At 52.8% G+C, this 14978-nt stretch overlaps 1 protein-coding gene across 3 annotated transcripts in view; it reads right to left on the minus strand.

Moving 5' to 3' along the window:
• Positions 1 to 1641: 1641 nt before the first annotated feature.
• Positions 1642 to 14978, minus strand: part of MVB12B (multivesicular body subunit 12B) — a 58562-nt gene continuing 45225 nt past the window's right edge. For all 3 annotated transcript variants that reach the window (XM_029960460.1, XM_029960461.1, XM_018074286.1), the window contains 3 exons: positions 12054 to 12109; positions 10722 to 10781; positions 1642 to 6316 (listed from right to left, as the gene is read on the minus strand). In XM_029960460.1, coding sequence (XP_029816320.1) covers positions 6230 to 6316; positions 10722 to 10781; positions 12054 to 12109 — 203 coding nt within the window. In that variant the 3' untranslated portion in view covers positions 1642 to 6229. The remainder of the gene's footprint in view (positions 6317 to 10721; positions 10782 to 12053; positions 12110 to 14978) is intronic.

Here is a 14978-nt window from a genome sequence, read left to right on the forward strand (position 1 = left end):
CAGAGCTTCAAAGTGCTGTTGGCAGCTTTTCCTGCGCTGGGATGAAACATCTTACCCAGGGGAAGCAAAAGCTGAGTCATTTTTAACCCCAAACAACATTCACTGATGTGGTCATCTTGTTAGTCATGGAAATCCCATGTTAGCTCTGTTTGTGCTTCTTTCAACACTTATTAACCAAGGAGTGAGGAGGTTTTATTTTAAACTGCAGAAGATGTTTATCCTCTCTAGGGCCATGACAATCAGTTACATGGCTTATCCATCATTCCAGAGAAAGGAAAGGATTTTAAGGAACTCCCCAGGCAAGTTAATTTTTAAAGCTGTAGGAGGGAGAGGAGAAAAGAAAACAAAGACCACCAAAGCCACCGGCACACAAAGCCTGACACAACCCTCTGATGCTGCAGGGACCACACCAGCCAGCTCCAGTCCCACACGGGTTGCTCCCCTTGGGCACTGGGAGGATTTCCTTGGGGGCAGGAATGACCAGGAGACACCTCACTGGAAAGGAATGGCCACTCCCATGGCTGAAAACACTAAGCAGAGCAGAAGAAATTAGAAATTTTCCTTAGAAACCAAATTCTGTGAATGATGGATGATGTGAGCCAGCTCCTGTCCCATCCCATGTTGGAGGATGGGGGTCCTCCTGGCCAGTGGGCCTGGAAGCTCAGCAGCATTCCCAGGCACTGGGTCTGCAGCCCCACCAGTGTCCCGTGCCCAGGACTGAGCCCGTGCCCAGGGGCAGCAGCTGAGCAGGCAGATGGACGGAGATGCTCGCAGGCCCCACCAGCACAGGGATGGCTCCGGGCAGCTCTGTGCCCACCTGCCACCCCAGGAAGCCACAGGCTGGCGTGGGATGGGCCCACTCTGGTTTATGTCCTCCCCACACCACCTCCTCCCCAGGCAGAACATTCAATCAGGTGCCAGTGACGGCTCCCACGGCAGCTCCGGGACGCTGCTGCAGCTTTTGGTGGAACAAGTGGTACTGCTTTCAAAAGGTTATAAAAACATGTGCCTGAAGAGAATGTCGGGAACTCGGGTATTAATCTCCCTTAATTCAAAGACCACTCAAAATAAGTGAGACAGAAATATTGGCTGGGGTGAGAAGATGCCAGAGGTCAGACTGTGCACCACCAGCCGGGGTCAAGTTCAGAAGAATAATTTAGCATAAAGAATAAGAATTTTCAGTGTAGTGGTGTGGTATTGGCCTCTCCCTGGCTGAGCAGCCAATTCCCCCGTGGGGGTGCCCACCTGCCCACAGTGAGGCCAGCGTGGCCACCGCAGCCCAGACCAGGTGGCCGTGGGCAGAGCTGATGGGACGGGCACTGCCCCAAGCCGAGCACTGCCCTCACTGCCACAGGCACCATCCCTGTGCCAAGGACCGGTTTTGCCAGGTTTTGCCCTGTCCTGCCCCATAAAACACTTAAATTGAGCTGGGTTGACTTCTATTTTTGACTTCACAGCATACCTTTGGAGTAAGACATTTTAGACAGATTTTCGAAGGGTTTTTATATCCAATTTCCAAGAACAAAAAACCCAAAACAAGAGCATGTTCCCTACAGGGGATCGTGCTGCCACCCCTGCAATTCACCATTCCAATTCAGGTAGCTATTTCAGTCAGAAAATTAAAACACAAAGCACAGAGAATAAACTGATTAAAACAAGTTTCATTTAACAAATTATATTAAGAATACAGACTGAGTTATCACAGAATGAAACTTCCCTTTGTAAAATACAGGAGGGTCATCTAAAATAAATATAAAACATAGTAACATTCATAAGATTAATGCACAGTAAAATCACTTTCAATAACCCAACCATCTTAGAAAACCACTTTGCAACTGCATAAAAGGTTCTTCTCTGCCATTTGCATGATGACATTTAAATCTGTTGCTGTTAGGAAACAATTTTGTAACAAATGACCAGAATATCCAAAGTGTTTGGTTTCCCTGTGGTGAATGAACTGAGCAGCACCTCACTGAGCTTGTTTGTGAGCAGGGGAGCAGCCTCCCCTGCTCCCTGCACCACAGCCAGGGGGATCTGGCTCGGGATGACTGACACCAGCACCGCTGGGCTGCCCCTGCCGGGATTCCCACTGCTGGGAGGGATTCCCGGCTGTTAGTCAAGGCTCCAAGGCTGAGGTAATTATCTGCATGTAGCAAGACGTGCCTGCCCTTCAGGAGGAGTGGGAACACCTCTCTGGGCTCCTGGGGCTGTCGTGGGAGAGGCCACGGGCACATCTGGGGAGACAGACCCTATGTCACCCTGGGGGCAGCAGGGAGGTGAGGGCCAACATGGGACCAGCCAGCTCTGCAGGCACCACATCCTGATTTCCCTCCCCCCAGGAGATCTCAGGGCCCCACAGAAGAGGAGATTCCAAGGTCAGCAGATGCATGCCCTTGCCACTAGCATCTGCCTGGCACGTGCCTGCCCATGCAGGGAATTCTCCAGGCTCAGCAGTGTGCACCTTCAGTCTGGAGAGCTCAGAACACTGAGGGGGCAGTGGTGGGTGTGAAACCAAACAAGCCCAAGGCTACAGACTACCAGCAACTTCTCACTGCACAGGAGGCTCGCAGGGATCCTCTGACAAACACTGCAGGCACACGCAGGGACAGCCACAGGAAAAGTCTGACAAAGTTCACTCCTACGGAACTACGGCTACGAGGTGCTCCCACAGGGGACACACCCACTACAACTGTTCACACTTGAATTTTATCACAAAGTTCACACTCTACGTCACTTTCTGTTCTAATTTCTTGCCTTTCTATGGTTAACACAGCAGACAGCACAGCCCAGCCTGGGTGGGCACAAGTCACCTTGGCACGTGACCAGCTTCTTGCTGTGGGGAATCCAGGAGGCAGCATGTCACTACGAATTCACATCAGAAGGTGTATTTTACAGTAAGCAAACCCCTTATTGCTGCTTTTCTGTCTCTGTTGCAGATATATGATAATTTGGCAAACTAACTTCTCCATCAGCCGCAAGACTGAACTACCTAGAGAGCAGTTTTGTTCTACAAATTCAGGCAAGGTAGCCAAGCACATCTGGTAAAGCTCTGCAAATCCACTTCTGTTGCTTTCCACTGACTCATCCCCTCCCCTTGTGCTCCAAAAGACTTCTCCACAGCCAGACAACATCCACATCAGGCTCCTTGAACATTTATTGCCTGGGCCAATACTTCCACAGTCGCATTTTGGACAGGAAGGAAGATGCAGAGAGATGCTCATAGTGGCCATGGTACCTGCCAGCATGGAGGACTCACTGCGAGGATGCAAGGACCAGCCTTGCAATGAGCTAGCTGCTGGGAGTACTAAAGTTATGGAATAGCCAATAAAACCTGCCCATGGAAATGCTGACCTGACACTCTGGATCTTGGGAACTCAGCGGTGCAATGAAAAAAAGCTTCCTCTGAGCAGTGGATTGAGAAGCTGACACAGTCAACCACCCTGCACTGTGTGTCTCGCTGTGCTTTCAAGCACTGGCTCTGAGCCCTCTCCCTTCTGGAATCGCCCAGTCTTCCAGCCTGTGGTTAGCAGGGCTGAGAGCTCAGCTGGCTCTCAGCAGCTGCAGCTTCTTGCTCCAAACACCTTGATTGCATTTGCCCAGAGGAAATGCACCTGCCCTGTCATGCATTTGGAACAGGGTGTCCCTGCAGTGCCATGGTGCAGGATCGCACTGTGGAGAGCAAACTCACCTCTCAAGGTTCTTCACAGGTGCACCCCTAAGCAGCTTTGCTGGTCCAGTGTCAGAGAAGAAATAACTACAAATATATCCTGAAGATGTAGATGCCTGTCCCAGCCACATGTCCTGCCAGTGTTTCAAGCACCCAGTGTCTCCTGTAGGTCACTGCAAAGCAGGCTGAGCTCACTATCTCCAAGGCAGCTGAGCAAACCTAACAGTTGGTTAAAACATTAAAGCACCAATTTTATCTCTAAGCTAAATCTCACAGAAGGGACTCAAAGCTCTGCACCCATTTTCCCAGGCACACCCAGGGAGTGTGGCACCAAGTGCAGGGCTTGGTGCTCTCAGAACCCACTCCTCCCTGAGCCCCCTGGCCACTGTGCAGGCAGCTCTGCCCTCACACGGGAAGAGGCAGCTTGAGGAAGGGCTCCTGGCAGTGGTCTCTCCATCTCCCAGGGGCTCTGCAGACTGTGCTGGCTGCTCTGTGCCGCCCGCAGCCCTCACTCCTCCACTGGGAACAGGGAAGGTCAGCTCTCATCCCAAAGCTATGAGGAATGCACGGCTGCAGACAGGTCCTGCCTACCTGCCGTGACCACTGAGCCACAGGAGAAGCTATAAATGGATGTCACAGAAAACTACAGAACAAATTACAAGCAGAAAAACAGACAGACAAGAGATGGATGAGATGGGTACAGCACTACAGCGTGGAGTGGATTTGAACTTCAAGTGAACCTGAGCCGAATGACCAGGCTGCCATGGTATGTTCATTTGTCGATGTCGGCATCATCAATCTGGCCTTTGTGAAGCCTGGCAGTGAGGTCTGGCTTTTCTTTCCGGCAGGATAAATAACAACTAAAAATGTTGCTGCAACCTCCAAGTAAACGAGCACTTCCAGGGGGTCACACGAGGCTCCAGAGCTGGTGCAAATGGCACAGCCTTAACTCTTTAGCCCAAAACTAACACACCTGCAACCAAACTGGCCTCTGCTCTCCAACCACATGGCTGCTCTACAGAGGCAGCTCCAGAAAATTATTTACCTGATTGGAAGCAGCTGAAGCAAAGATCTGGACTCAGTTTGTCTTGAATGTTACAGTATTTTGTGCTCATTATCCCAGCAGTATGGTGCGGTGCCTTAAAACCAGAAATGAATCTTTGGACAAGAAATATTTTACATATGTACAAATAAAAAATAGAAGCTGACAGTACAAAACCTGCACAGACAGTCACCATTCTGTGCAACTAGCAAATGCCAGATCAATCCAAGGCAGTGCAAAGCGGGTCAGGGCACACATATGACCCAGGCTGAGAGACAACACTGTTACTGTTACCATGGCAATTGCATTTCAGTGGGGTCAGGAAATCACTATTTTACAATATAAAAAATTGTATGTTTTAACACTTACTCAAAAATTGCCATTTTGCTGCCATGATGTAGCTTTGTTTTACAGCAGAGACTTGAAAGAGCAGCATGGAGTCACATGGGCACTTGTAAATAACTTATTACAGCAACAGACTTCTCCAAGACATGCATTTGGCTCAGGAGTGAGCCCAGGTCAGCGATCACAGGGGGCTCAGGTCAGGGTTTAATGCATCCCACTCTCATCCTGCGCCATGTCAGAGTTCAGTGCTTCCCTGGGAGTGCCCAGGGAACAGGCACATCTCTTATTTTAGCAGCTAGCGGGGCACATTAGAGAACTGTCTCGAGTGACGGGCAGGTGATGGCATCCCAGTTGTCAGCAGGGTCCTGGCTCCACAGGCAGCTTGGCCGGGTCAGCAGGGTGCTGCCAGGCTCTGCCAGCGTGGTGCTGCCAGCATCCAGACGGAAATAAACACAGGAGTTTGTTGGTCTAGATCCGGATGGACACATGGACACCCTGTGCAAAGCGGAGGTGCTTCACCTTGGCGCTCTGCCCGCCCTGCCCTGCCCTGCCAGTGCCCAGGGAGAGTCCAAGACAGGCATGAGCCAGCGGCCCCAGCTCCCCCAGCTACAGCAAATCCAGTGACTATAGTGGGTGTATGGGGGGGGCTGATCCTGGCTGTGGCAGAACTGCTGTGCCCAGACCTTGGCAGAAGGATGGGGCATCTGCTGCAGCTCAGTGCTGCCACTGGACCGAGCACCGCAGGGACCTCCTGCTGCAAGGCATAGAGAGCTGACCAGCTCCACAGCAGCTTGGGCAGCGTTACCCAGCCGTGCCTTTCACTGTTCCTTTTAGGGCTGAGAGTTCTCGATGGTCTGCGAGCTCCCAGCTGTGTTTGCAGGGGTTTGCTACAGCTCTGGATTCTGTGACTGTCCTGCAGCAGGGTTACAAAGTGGGGATGACCAAGGCTCCCAGTCCTGTACTCACATGGAGAGGGGTCTGCAGCAGTGTGTGGGGTGCAGCTGCCGAGGGGGGTCCCAACGCGTGGAGCGGCGTGTGCAGGGGATGGTGCAGCGCAGGGCGGCGGTGGTGGCCGGGTGCACGGAGGTGTGCCAGGGCAGTCCCAGCACTGTGTCCTGTGTCCTGTGTCCCGCTCAGTAGTATGCACGCACACGCCTGCTCCGGCCGATGGCCCCTCAGGATGGCGGGACCGGCGGGCAGCGGGTGGGGCTGGGTGGCAGCCGGGCCGCCGCGCTCTGCTCCGTCCGGAAGCTGTAGTCGTACTGCAGGGCAAAGCAGAGAGAGGGAACCTTGGGGCACCGACCCATGCAGCCCAGGCCAGGGCATGTGACCATGCAGCCACACTGCTCATGCCTGGGGTGGGACGATACAAGGAGCAGAAGAATGTGGTAAAAACTGGGCCTGGCAGCAGCTGGCCCAGGTAGGGCCATACTCGGTGAGCCTGCTGGCATCACCTGACCCCACAGCAGTGACCGCCCCAGGTAGGATTTACCCCCTCCCTCAAAACCCAGCATTAACACAAACATGACCATACTCATCCTGCACATAAAGCAGCTACTCAGAAAGATTCCCCCTGGCAGGTTTTATACACAAGCCGGTACTATCAGAATTAACATTTTTGGTTTGACGAGGTGGATGAAAATTTCTATATACACATCTCTGCACCCCCACAATGTCACTGCAGCTGAGGGACACCCCTGCAACTGAGGGACAGCCCCGCACAGCCATGGAGCCCAGGAGCTGCAGCGCCTGCCGTGCACTGTAGCAGTGCCATCTCGTGGCACGCTGTGGCTGCACCCTGCAGGCCCTGGGCCACCCTGGCCCCTGCCAGGGCACCCCAGGAGAGGCTGAGGTGGCAGTGGCCCACCCACGGTGGGTGGGCAGTCGAAGCAGTGCCATGCGAGGGGGCTGTCAGGGCAGGAGCTGCCCATGACCACAGCACACCCACTGCAATGGCCTCGCATGGGGACTGCCCCCCACACATCTCCCAGTGTCCCATTTGTGACCCCTGGAACGTCACAAACACATCTCCCTGTGGCCTTGGACCACTCCTTGCCAGCTGGCCAAGGGCACAAGACACATTGCCAGCGAGGTGACCCTGGGAACCAGCAACTGTGCTGGCACCTGGCCTGGGGCTGTGCCACCTGTGCTGGAGCTGTGCCAGTTGTGCCAGGGCTATGCTGAGGCTGTGCCAGTTGTGCCGGGGTTGGGCTGTGGCTGTGCTGGGGCTGTGCCAGTTGTGTCAGGGCCGTGCTGGGATTGTTCTCACTGTGCAAGGCTGTGCCAGGTCTATACCATCTGAGTAGAAGGTGGGGTTGTGTCAGGCCTGTGTTGGGACTGTGCCAGTTGTGCTGGGGCTGTGCCAGGTCCATGTCAGTTGTGTTCGGGCTATGCCAGGGCTGTGCCAGGGCTGTGCTGGGGCTGTGCTGCCTCTGCTCCAATGCCGACATCTCCCCTCCGTCCCAGCTTGGGAGACCACCAGTGCAGCGCCGAGCTGCGGGGGTCCTGCTCCTCTCGAGCACACGGGACTGGCCCCGCCGAAGCCTATCCTGTCCCGCACGAGCCCATCCTCCCATCACCCGCAGCCCATCCCGGTTCCCCGCCGAGCCTCATCCCGGCCCCGCCGAGTCCCATCCCCGGGGTCCCGCCGCGGGCCCATCCCGCGGTCGGAGCGGAGCGGGGCAGCAGGGGCGCCTGCGGTTCTGTGCCGGGCATGGGCGGCGGCGCCAGTCCGGCATACTGGGAACGGGGCGGCTCCCGGCGGGGCTGTGAGGGCGGCTGTTGAAGGGGTGCTGTGAGGGGGCTGTGTAGGGGCTGTTGCCGGGCTGTAGGTGGGCTGTGCCTGGGCTGTGAGGGCCGGCTTGTGAGCGGGTCTGTGAGGGGGCTGTGTAGGGGGCTGTGCGGGCTGCTATGGGGGCTGTGCATGGCTGGTGAGGGCTGTGCCGGGGCTTGTGATGGGCTGTGAGGGGGCTTGCCGGGGCTGTGCCGGGCTGTGCGGCTGTGAGGGGCTGTTTGCCGTCGTGGCTGTGCCGGGGCTGTGCCGGGGCTGTGAGGGGGCTGTGCGGGGGCTCGGGGGGCTGTGCCGGTCGCCTGAGGGGCTGTGCCGGGGCTCGGGGGTTGTGCCGGGGCTGTGCCCGTCACCCTCCGGCAGCACCTCCCTGTCGCGACGCCGCCCCGCGCCGCTCGCAATAGGCGTCATTTTTCAACACCCAAACGCATAAAGATGTCAGCTCAAACTGTTTACTAATTAACACTTAAAAAGACACAAATTAGATATGCGTGGCTAAGAGCAATTATAATCAAGACGAATCTCTCCAGTCACTGGGGAACTGAGGAAACTCCTAATTGCTGGAACCAATGTTTTAAAAACTGAAATCATGCCAGTTAGCAAATATGTTCATTTAAAGAACATTTCATGTGACTGCACTCTGGAGAATTGACTACAAACATGCGAACAAGAAAAAATATTGCTGTGGAAAATTAAAATTTTAAGCTCTTCTAGATTTACAACTTCTTCATTAAATATATTTGTGAAGAGCAGCCCATGATAACTTGTAGCAATTCAGTGGTTAAACGAGCTGCTTTCCCTGTCAGTTTAAAAGGAATGATGAGTATTGGATGCTTGCTTTACTAATTAGACTCTCTCTAGACTTTTTACTCCACACCAAGCTCAAAGGAAGATGAGATGTGCCCCAGGAGTGGCCGGACCACTGCCCTCTCTGCCACAGCCACGGGCACCGCAGAGCCGCAGTGACAGTGCCAACACCTTTGCTGTCGCCTGCACCTGCCCAAGTGCCTGCTTGGCAATGCTCTCCTAGCCAGGACAGGCAGGAACAGTGAGGACAAAGCCCCACAGCCCCGCCAGGGAGAGCCGGCGGCAGCGCTGCCAGGGCTCTGCTCCTCTGCTGTCCATCCTACACCCACCAAAGCAGCCACGAGCAACAGCACACACCGCTCACACCTGTGCTTCACCACCTCTTCACACTCCAGATCTCCACGCAATGCCCTGGGCATGGCTGTGCCATCCTGGAGCAATGAGAGCAGCCTGGGTGCAGTCCAGGATTTGCGCCCATTTCCATCATTTTCCTGACAGGGTGGAGTCCTGTCACTCAGCTGCCTGCAGCTTGGAGGATGGGTGCATACATCTGCAAATGTGGCAACAGAGAACAATAACTCTTGGAATTCTTTGGGAATATTTTTTGCAAGGCATCTTGCTCCAGGGAGAATGTTCTGGCTGCTTTGGAAATCCAGAAGATTTGCTGTAATGGTGCTATTGCTTGCAAGGGAAATAAAGCCATGCTGAAATTCACAATATTTATATGTGTAGCTCTCTATGTGCAGACAAGATGCTTCATCAAGGAATATGGGCTGCATAAACATACTTTTCATTACTCTGGAATGCACACAGCCTATGATGGAGCAGGAGCTGTGGCAGAGCCAGCAGGTATCAGCCTCTCTTCCCTGGCCCACACAAATGATTCCAATGCTGGTGTCCCTGCACTCCACAGGCCTGTGAGGGTACAGGCAGGGCTGCACAGCCCAGCCCAGCCCTCCAGGCAGCCTCCAAGCTGCCAGACCTCTTCCACACCAGGTAACACACAGAGATGCTGCAGAAGCAAATCCAGCACCACTTGGCCAAAAGACCATCTGCTCCCTGGCCAGCTCCCAGCAAGAGCGAGGAAGGAGGCAGGCACAGAGAGGGGCTGCCAGCCCTGAGCACGCCGGGCTCCCAGGGCTCCTCCTGACAGACGCAGGCAGTCCTGAGCAGAGGCACAGCACATGTGCCATGTGGCAGGACCGCAGCACCTGAGGCAACGGGTGCTTCTGTCAGCCACTGCCCCTGTCAGGCAGCATCTCCAGAGCCACCACTGCAGGCCCACTGCATGCCTGCAAAAGCCCTGGCAGCTGATCACCTTCTTCTTGTACTCAAGACAAAACTTCCAGGCAGAAGAGGATCGATTTAGGCAACTGGAGTCACAACTGGAATCAAAAAGTGGAGAAACTTTGAGCGGTCTGGCAGTTTTGTGATGTCATCTTGTTACTCTCTGCCTTGAACCCAGCTGGCTGGCACAGGAGAAGGTCTTTGTGACCAATGGTGCCTGAAGAAGTACGTGCTGCTGAGACAAATTTCTTCCTGGTCTGCGAGGCCACCTCTGCAGAGCAGGCAGCTCCTCAGCACCATGTGACAGAATGGTCCCTTGGGACCACCCTCGGTTTGGTGGCTGCCTCCTCCCGGAGCTCCTCAAACACTCACACCCACTGAAACGCAGCCCAGTTCCCCTGACAACAACTTAACAGCATCAGCAAACTGAAAACTGATGAAGGTGTTCACTGATAATGCTGAGTCAAGTCCATTTGCCTTCCTGACATGCAAGAGGCACCTTCCTGCCTGCAGTATGTGTTGTTAATTCATGAGAAAGGTTAACCAAGACAGACATCTGGAATTAAACAGAGGGCCCCAAACTTTGCCATTAGATGCACCACCTAAAGCGCCTTCACTCAGCATGGATCACAGAGGACATCCCTGATCCTGAGCTTACTGCTTGACTTTATCCCCCCTCAGTGATTTGGGAAAGACAAGAGAAGCCTTTTCTACAAGGGAAGGTATCTTACAACTAAGTAAACAAAGCTCTTGTGACTTGCTCAGTGCTGGATGGCACTACTTACCTCCTTTTCAATTTCTGCAAGGGTTTTGATTGTGATGCCCAAGAGATCAACTGGCTGCATCTGGCAACAAAGAAACAATGTCAAATTTAGGTGGGTGGTGGTGGTTGTTGTTTTGGGTTTGTTTTGTTTAAAGTCAGCAAACACTCTATCACCAGAGACTTAGAGACACCATCTGTAAACAGGGATGGCCCTGTTCCTCACTGCACCAGGAGAGCGAAGCAGCAGACGGTGGGTTGGGGCCAACAGCTCCAATGCCTTTCTCCCTCAGCGGGACAGCCGACACTCATCCCCGCCTCAGAGATAGATCTGCCACCATCTCCCGCTGCAGGACACAGTCTGTAACACCCCATGGACTTCTGTGGCAGCAGCAGCGAGGTGTGAGAGGCACTGGCTGTGGGAAGCCTCGACCAAACTGACCATATGGTGGCAATGGTGTCTAAAGGATCCGCTGGGAGGATTAGCACGACCTAATCTCTCTGCATTTGTCCTCGCAGCAGGGACTCCATCTTTCTGGGAATAACTGCCCATAAACAACCCTTTCAGAAAGCAAGGGTTGTGCAAAACCCCCTGTCAGCAGGAAGAAGAAAGCACAAAGCCAGAGTGCTACTGAAAAATCAGACACAGTTGATGGTTTAACAGCTTCTTGCAAACTGATTTTTAGAAAGATACTGGTTTAGCATCGGATGGATTCAGGAACTGGTAGTGGGATGCTGATCTTTGAGCTCTGGATCATAAACTTTAACAAGTACTGGTCCAGTGACACTCAGATGTCATTCTGAACCCCTCCCAGGGTTCCCGCTCTGCCATGCCCTGCAGTGCCTGGTGCCAAGCAGGCAGCACTCGGTGCCCTCTCCAGCTCGCCCCGCAGCCAGGCAGGAGCCTCCAACAGCTGCCAGCACTGGGGTGCACCCTGCCACTACCACTGCCCTGAACTTCTGGGGTGCCAGCGGAAAGTAGTAAAGCTGATGGCACTATGCCATCCCCATGGCAGGTCAAATCCAGAACTCCACATCTGCAGCTTTCTTTACAATCTATGCTAAGAAATTAGAAATGCTTCCAGCACCAGGGAGTCCCATTGCCATTCCTATTTCTGATGGCAATAAATTTTCCAATCCCAGGACAATTCAGTTTTAGAAGTGATCTGGCAAAAGCCCTTCCCACCCAATGGGCAACTATTGTGATGGGCAACCTCGGCCCACCTCAAGCACTGGTTATATATTTGGCCCCACAACAGAAAAGCTTCCAGAAGCAGGTAATATTGTTGATGTTTTGTGATCGCTTTCCACGAAACAATGAATTTCAGACACTGGGAGAACAATGAAGGCAACTCACCCCTTCAGGAGCACAGGCAAACTTCTCTGAAATCATAAAAGGCACTCCATCCATTGCTGAAAGGGACAAGACATCACGTCACATTTCCAGCTGATTTCTGACATGTAACTTCTCACATTCCCAGTGACAGATCAAGTATTCACAGCACTGACACATGACTGATTGCTCCTACATGTTACTGCCAGCCTTTCCTTCCCTCTAACCTGCCAGTGGTTTCTTTCCATTTAAGACATAGCTGGGTCAGTCCCTACCAAACCAGGAATCCAATGAATCCTCCCTGCTCTGTCCATATACAATTTCATGGTGTCAATTTTGCATTTTCCAATTTTGTTCAGCTGCCAAAGCAGGACAGTATTTGAAACTGGAAGGAGAACACACATCTATTTACCACCTCCTCACCAAACCAGCTGAGCACACTGGGTGGTGTCTGAGCAAGAGAACGAGGAACAGCTGGTTCAGGGGACTTGTACCCCAAAGCAGTCAGAACCACCACCTGTGTACTAGGCAGTAAGTGCTACCACCTGGACAGGATGACGACAAACACCTGGGGCCAAGTGCCCTCCCCGGCCTGGCTGCTGCCAGTGCAAACTCAACAGTGAGCAAAGGAGCTCAGACACTTGCAAACCACGTCTGGAGGACAGAAACCAATGGAATACAAGGACAGACATGAGGACATGACGGCACATGGCACAGTCTCGTGTCACTGCCTTCAGCTCTCTCTGCAGCACAACCTTAATGGTACTCAGAGCACTGTTTGCCTTTTTATTTCTTGTATATTTATCTTAGTGCAATGATGTTCAGTGTGTCTTGCTATCACCACCTTGGAGACATCATAGGGAGCCTGCCAAGAGATGTGGCAGCACAAGGGAGACACTTATTTTTAAAACATGTAACTCAGCAATTTGCACACAAGACTGAAAAGGGCATATTTCTAAGGCTGATACACCCCCTTTATTACACTTACACCTCTAACATTGAAGTCTTTAAATTTCAGCTCTGAAACAAATAAAAAGTTCAAATTAACACAAATTTAAGCTGTGAAATGCCCCACTGTGATCCTCAAATAGGGTTTCCTTTCAGAAAGGATCTGTGCCCACGAACCCAGCATTTCTCTGCTTGCCGTTTGTAACTCCTACCAGCACCACTTAGTTACCAGATTAGCGATTTAACAAGGACCATTTAAGAATACTTAGCTTTTTACATTTGCTTTGTCTATTTTTGATTTAAAACCCCTCTCCAATGGAGTATTTTGTTATCAAAGGTGCTGTGTGGCTTTTTACATTTGCTTTGTCTATTTTTGATTTAAAAACCCTCTCCAATGGAGTATTTTGTTATCAAAGTGCTGTGTGGCAGCCACAGCATGAAGAGAAACAAAAGGAAACAGATGAAAAGCAGCATCACCAAATCCAGGAAGTTTTAAACCTAGAAGACCATCTGCATTTGTTATCCGACAGAAACCCGCTTTGATCAGCCACACGCCAGCTTTTGTAAAGTAATCTAAAGGCTGAGCCACGCCGAGTGAGAGCATCCCTGCAGCCCCCAGAGCCTCCCCCAGCCCTCAGCCCCGCGCTCAGCCCCGAGCTCAGGACTAGGGAGCGAAGCAGCAGATGAAAGCAGGGTGAGCCAAAGGCTCAGCAGCGCAATTAGCACTCTCCTAAACAAACGAGCTTCAACAGAGCTGTAATTAAGCAGGCCTGTAATTAAGTATATGCCCTTTATCATAACGATCATGCTTAAAAATGGCATGATGCATGGAAGTGTGTTATTAATGCTGCACTCCCCGAGCGCAGGAGTGTGCGCGGAGCCGGCGTGTCAGGCCCGTCACCAGCCTGCTGCTAAAATGCATTAAAGGCAGAAAGCAGAAAACAAGGCGTGCATTCAGCAGGCTCCTTTCACAGCCAGGCACCAGAGTCACGAGGGTCTAAATACCACCAATTCTGGAAACTTTACAGAAACAAGGCCCCAGAGGCTGCTGCCTCTACCTGCCCCAGTGCCGGGAGGGCAACAGCCCCACTTCGCCCCACAGCTCTGCTGGGCTCCTGGAGCCCTTTGGGCACCCAAGGGGCTGCAGGCAGGCAGTGGGGAGCCCCCGAGATGCTTGGGGAGCAGTGTTCCTCCTCACCTCTGATCCCAGGCTGAGCAAAGGCCCCGCACAAAGTGACCGCTCTGGGGGAAGGACTGCCTGCTGCCCCACACACAGCACGAGACACCCATCGCTGCTGCTGTCCAAGACGTTTTTTTCGCATTCATGAGGATTTCAATTGAGGCCCAATTCCCACAGCAGCTCATGGAGACTTGCAGGAGAGGGATGGTCATGATGATCTCCAGGGCCAGGCAGCTCCAGCAACAGCAGGAAAGAGCTCCCATCGCCACACTGGAGCCCCACTGGGTATCCAGCACTGGGGTGTCCAGCACTGGGGTGTCCAGCACTGGGGTCTGGGGCCACTGCTCCTGCCACACACCATGAGGCAGCACACAGCTGCTGTTTACAGCAGTTAATTTCATAACAAAATTTAATAAAACCAGAACTGTAGGAGGGCATTTCAATTTCATGTCCCTTGTCCTGATGTTGTGCTGTAAATAAACATCATCGTCAGCTTCTGATTCCTCCCTTTTTCCTTTTTTTTCCCCTCCTCTTGCCTTTAAAGCATTCCTGGCAGGCTCTGATGAGCAAGCACTGTGTTGAGATCCTGCCCTGTGTCACCACCTCCATGGGGAGTGCCACACTAACAGACCAGGCCCTGGCCCTGAGCTGCAGTTCCTATTTTAGTCTGGCCAAAAGCTATTCCAGGCTCCTCCAAGTCAATCTGCACCACGTCTGAGGCCAGCAGATGGCAACACCAGGGGATAAAGGAACTGGTTCTGGTGAATGATAAAGCACAGCTCTTTCCAAAGGTACCTGTGCTGAGTCAAACAAAAACAGTG

This window comes from Manacus vitellinus, unplaced genomic scaffold, assembly GCF_001715985.3.
Source record: "Manacus vitellinus isolate BGI_N305 unplaced genomic scaffold, ASM171598v3 scaffold_27_pilon, whole genome shotgun sequence".
NCBI lineage: Eukaryota > Metazoa > Chordata > Aves > Passeriformes > Pipridae > Manacus > Manacus vitellinus.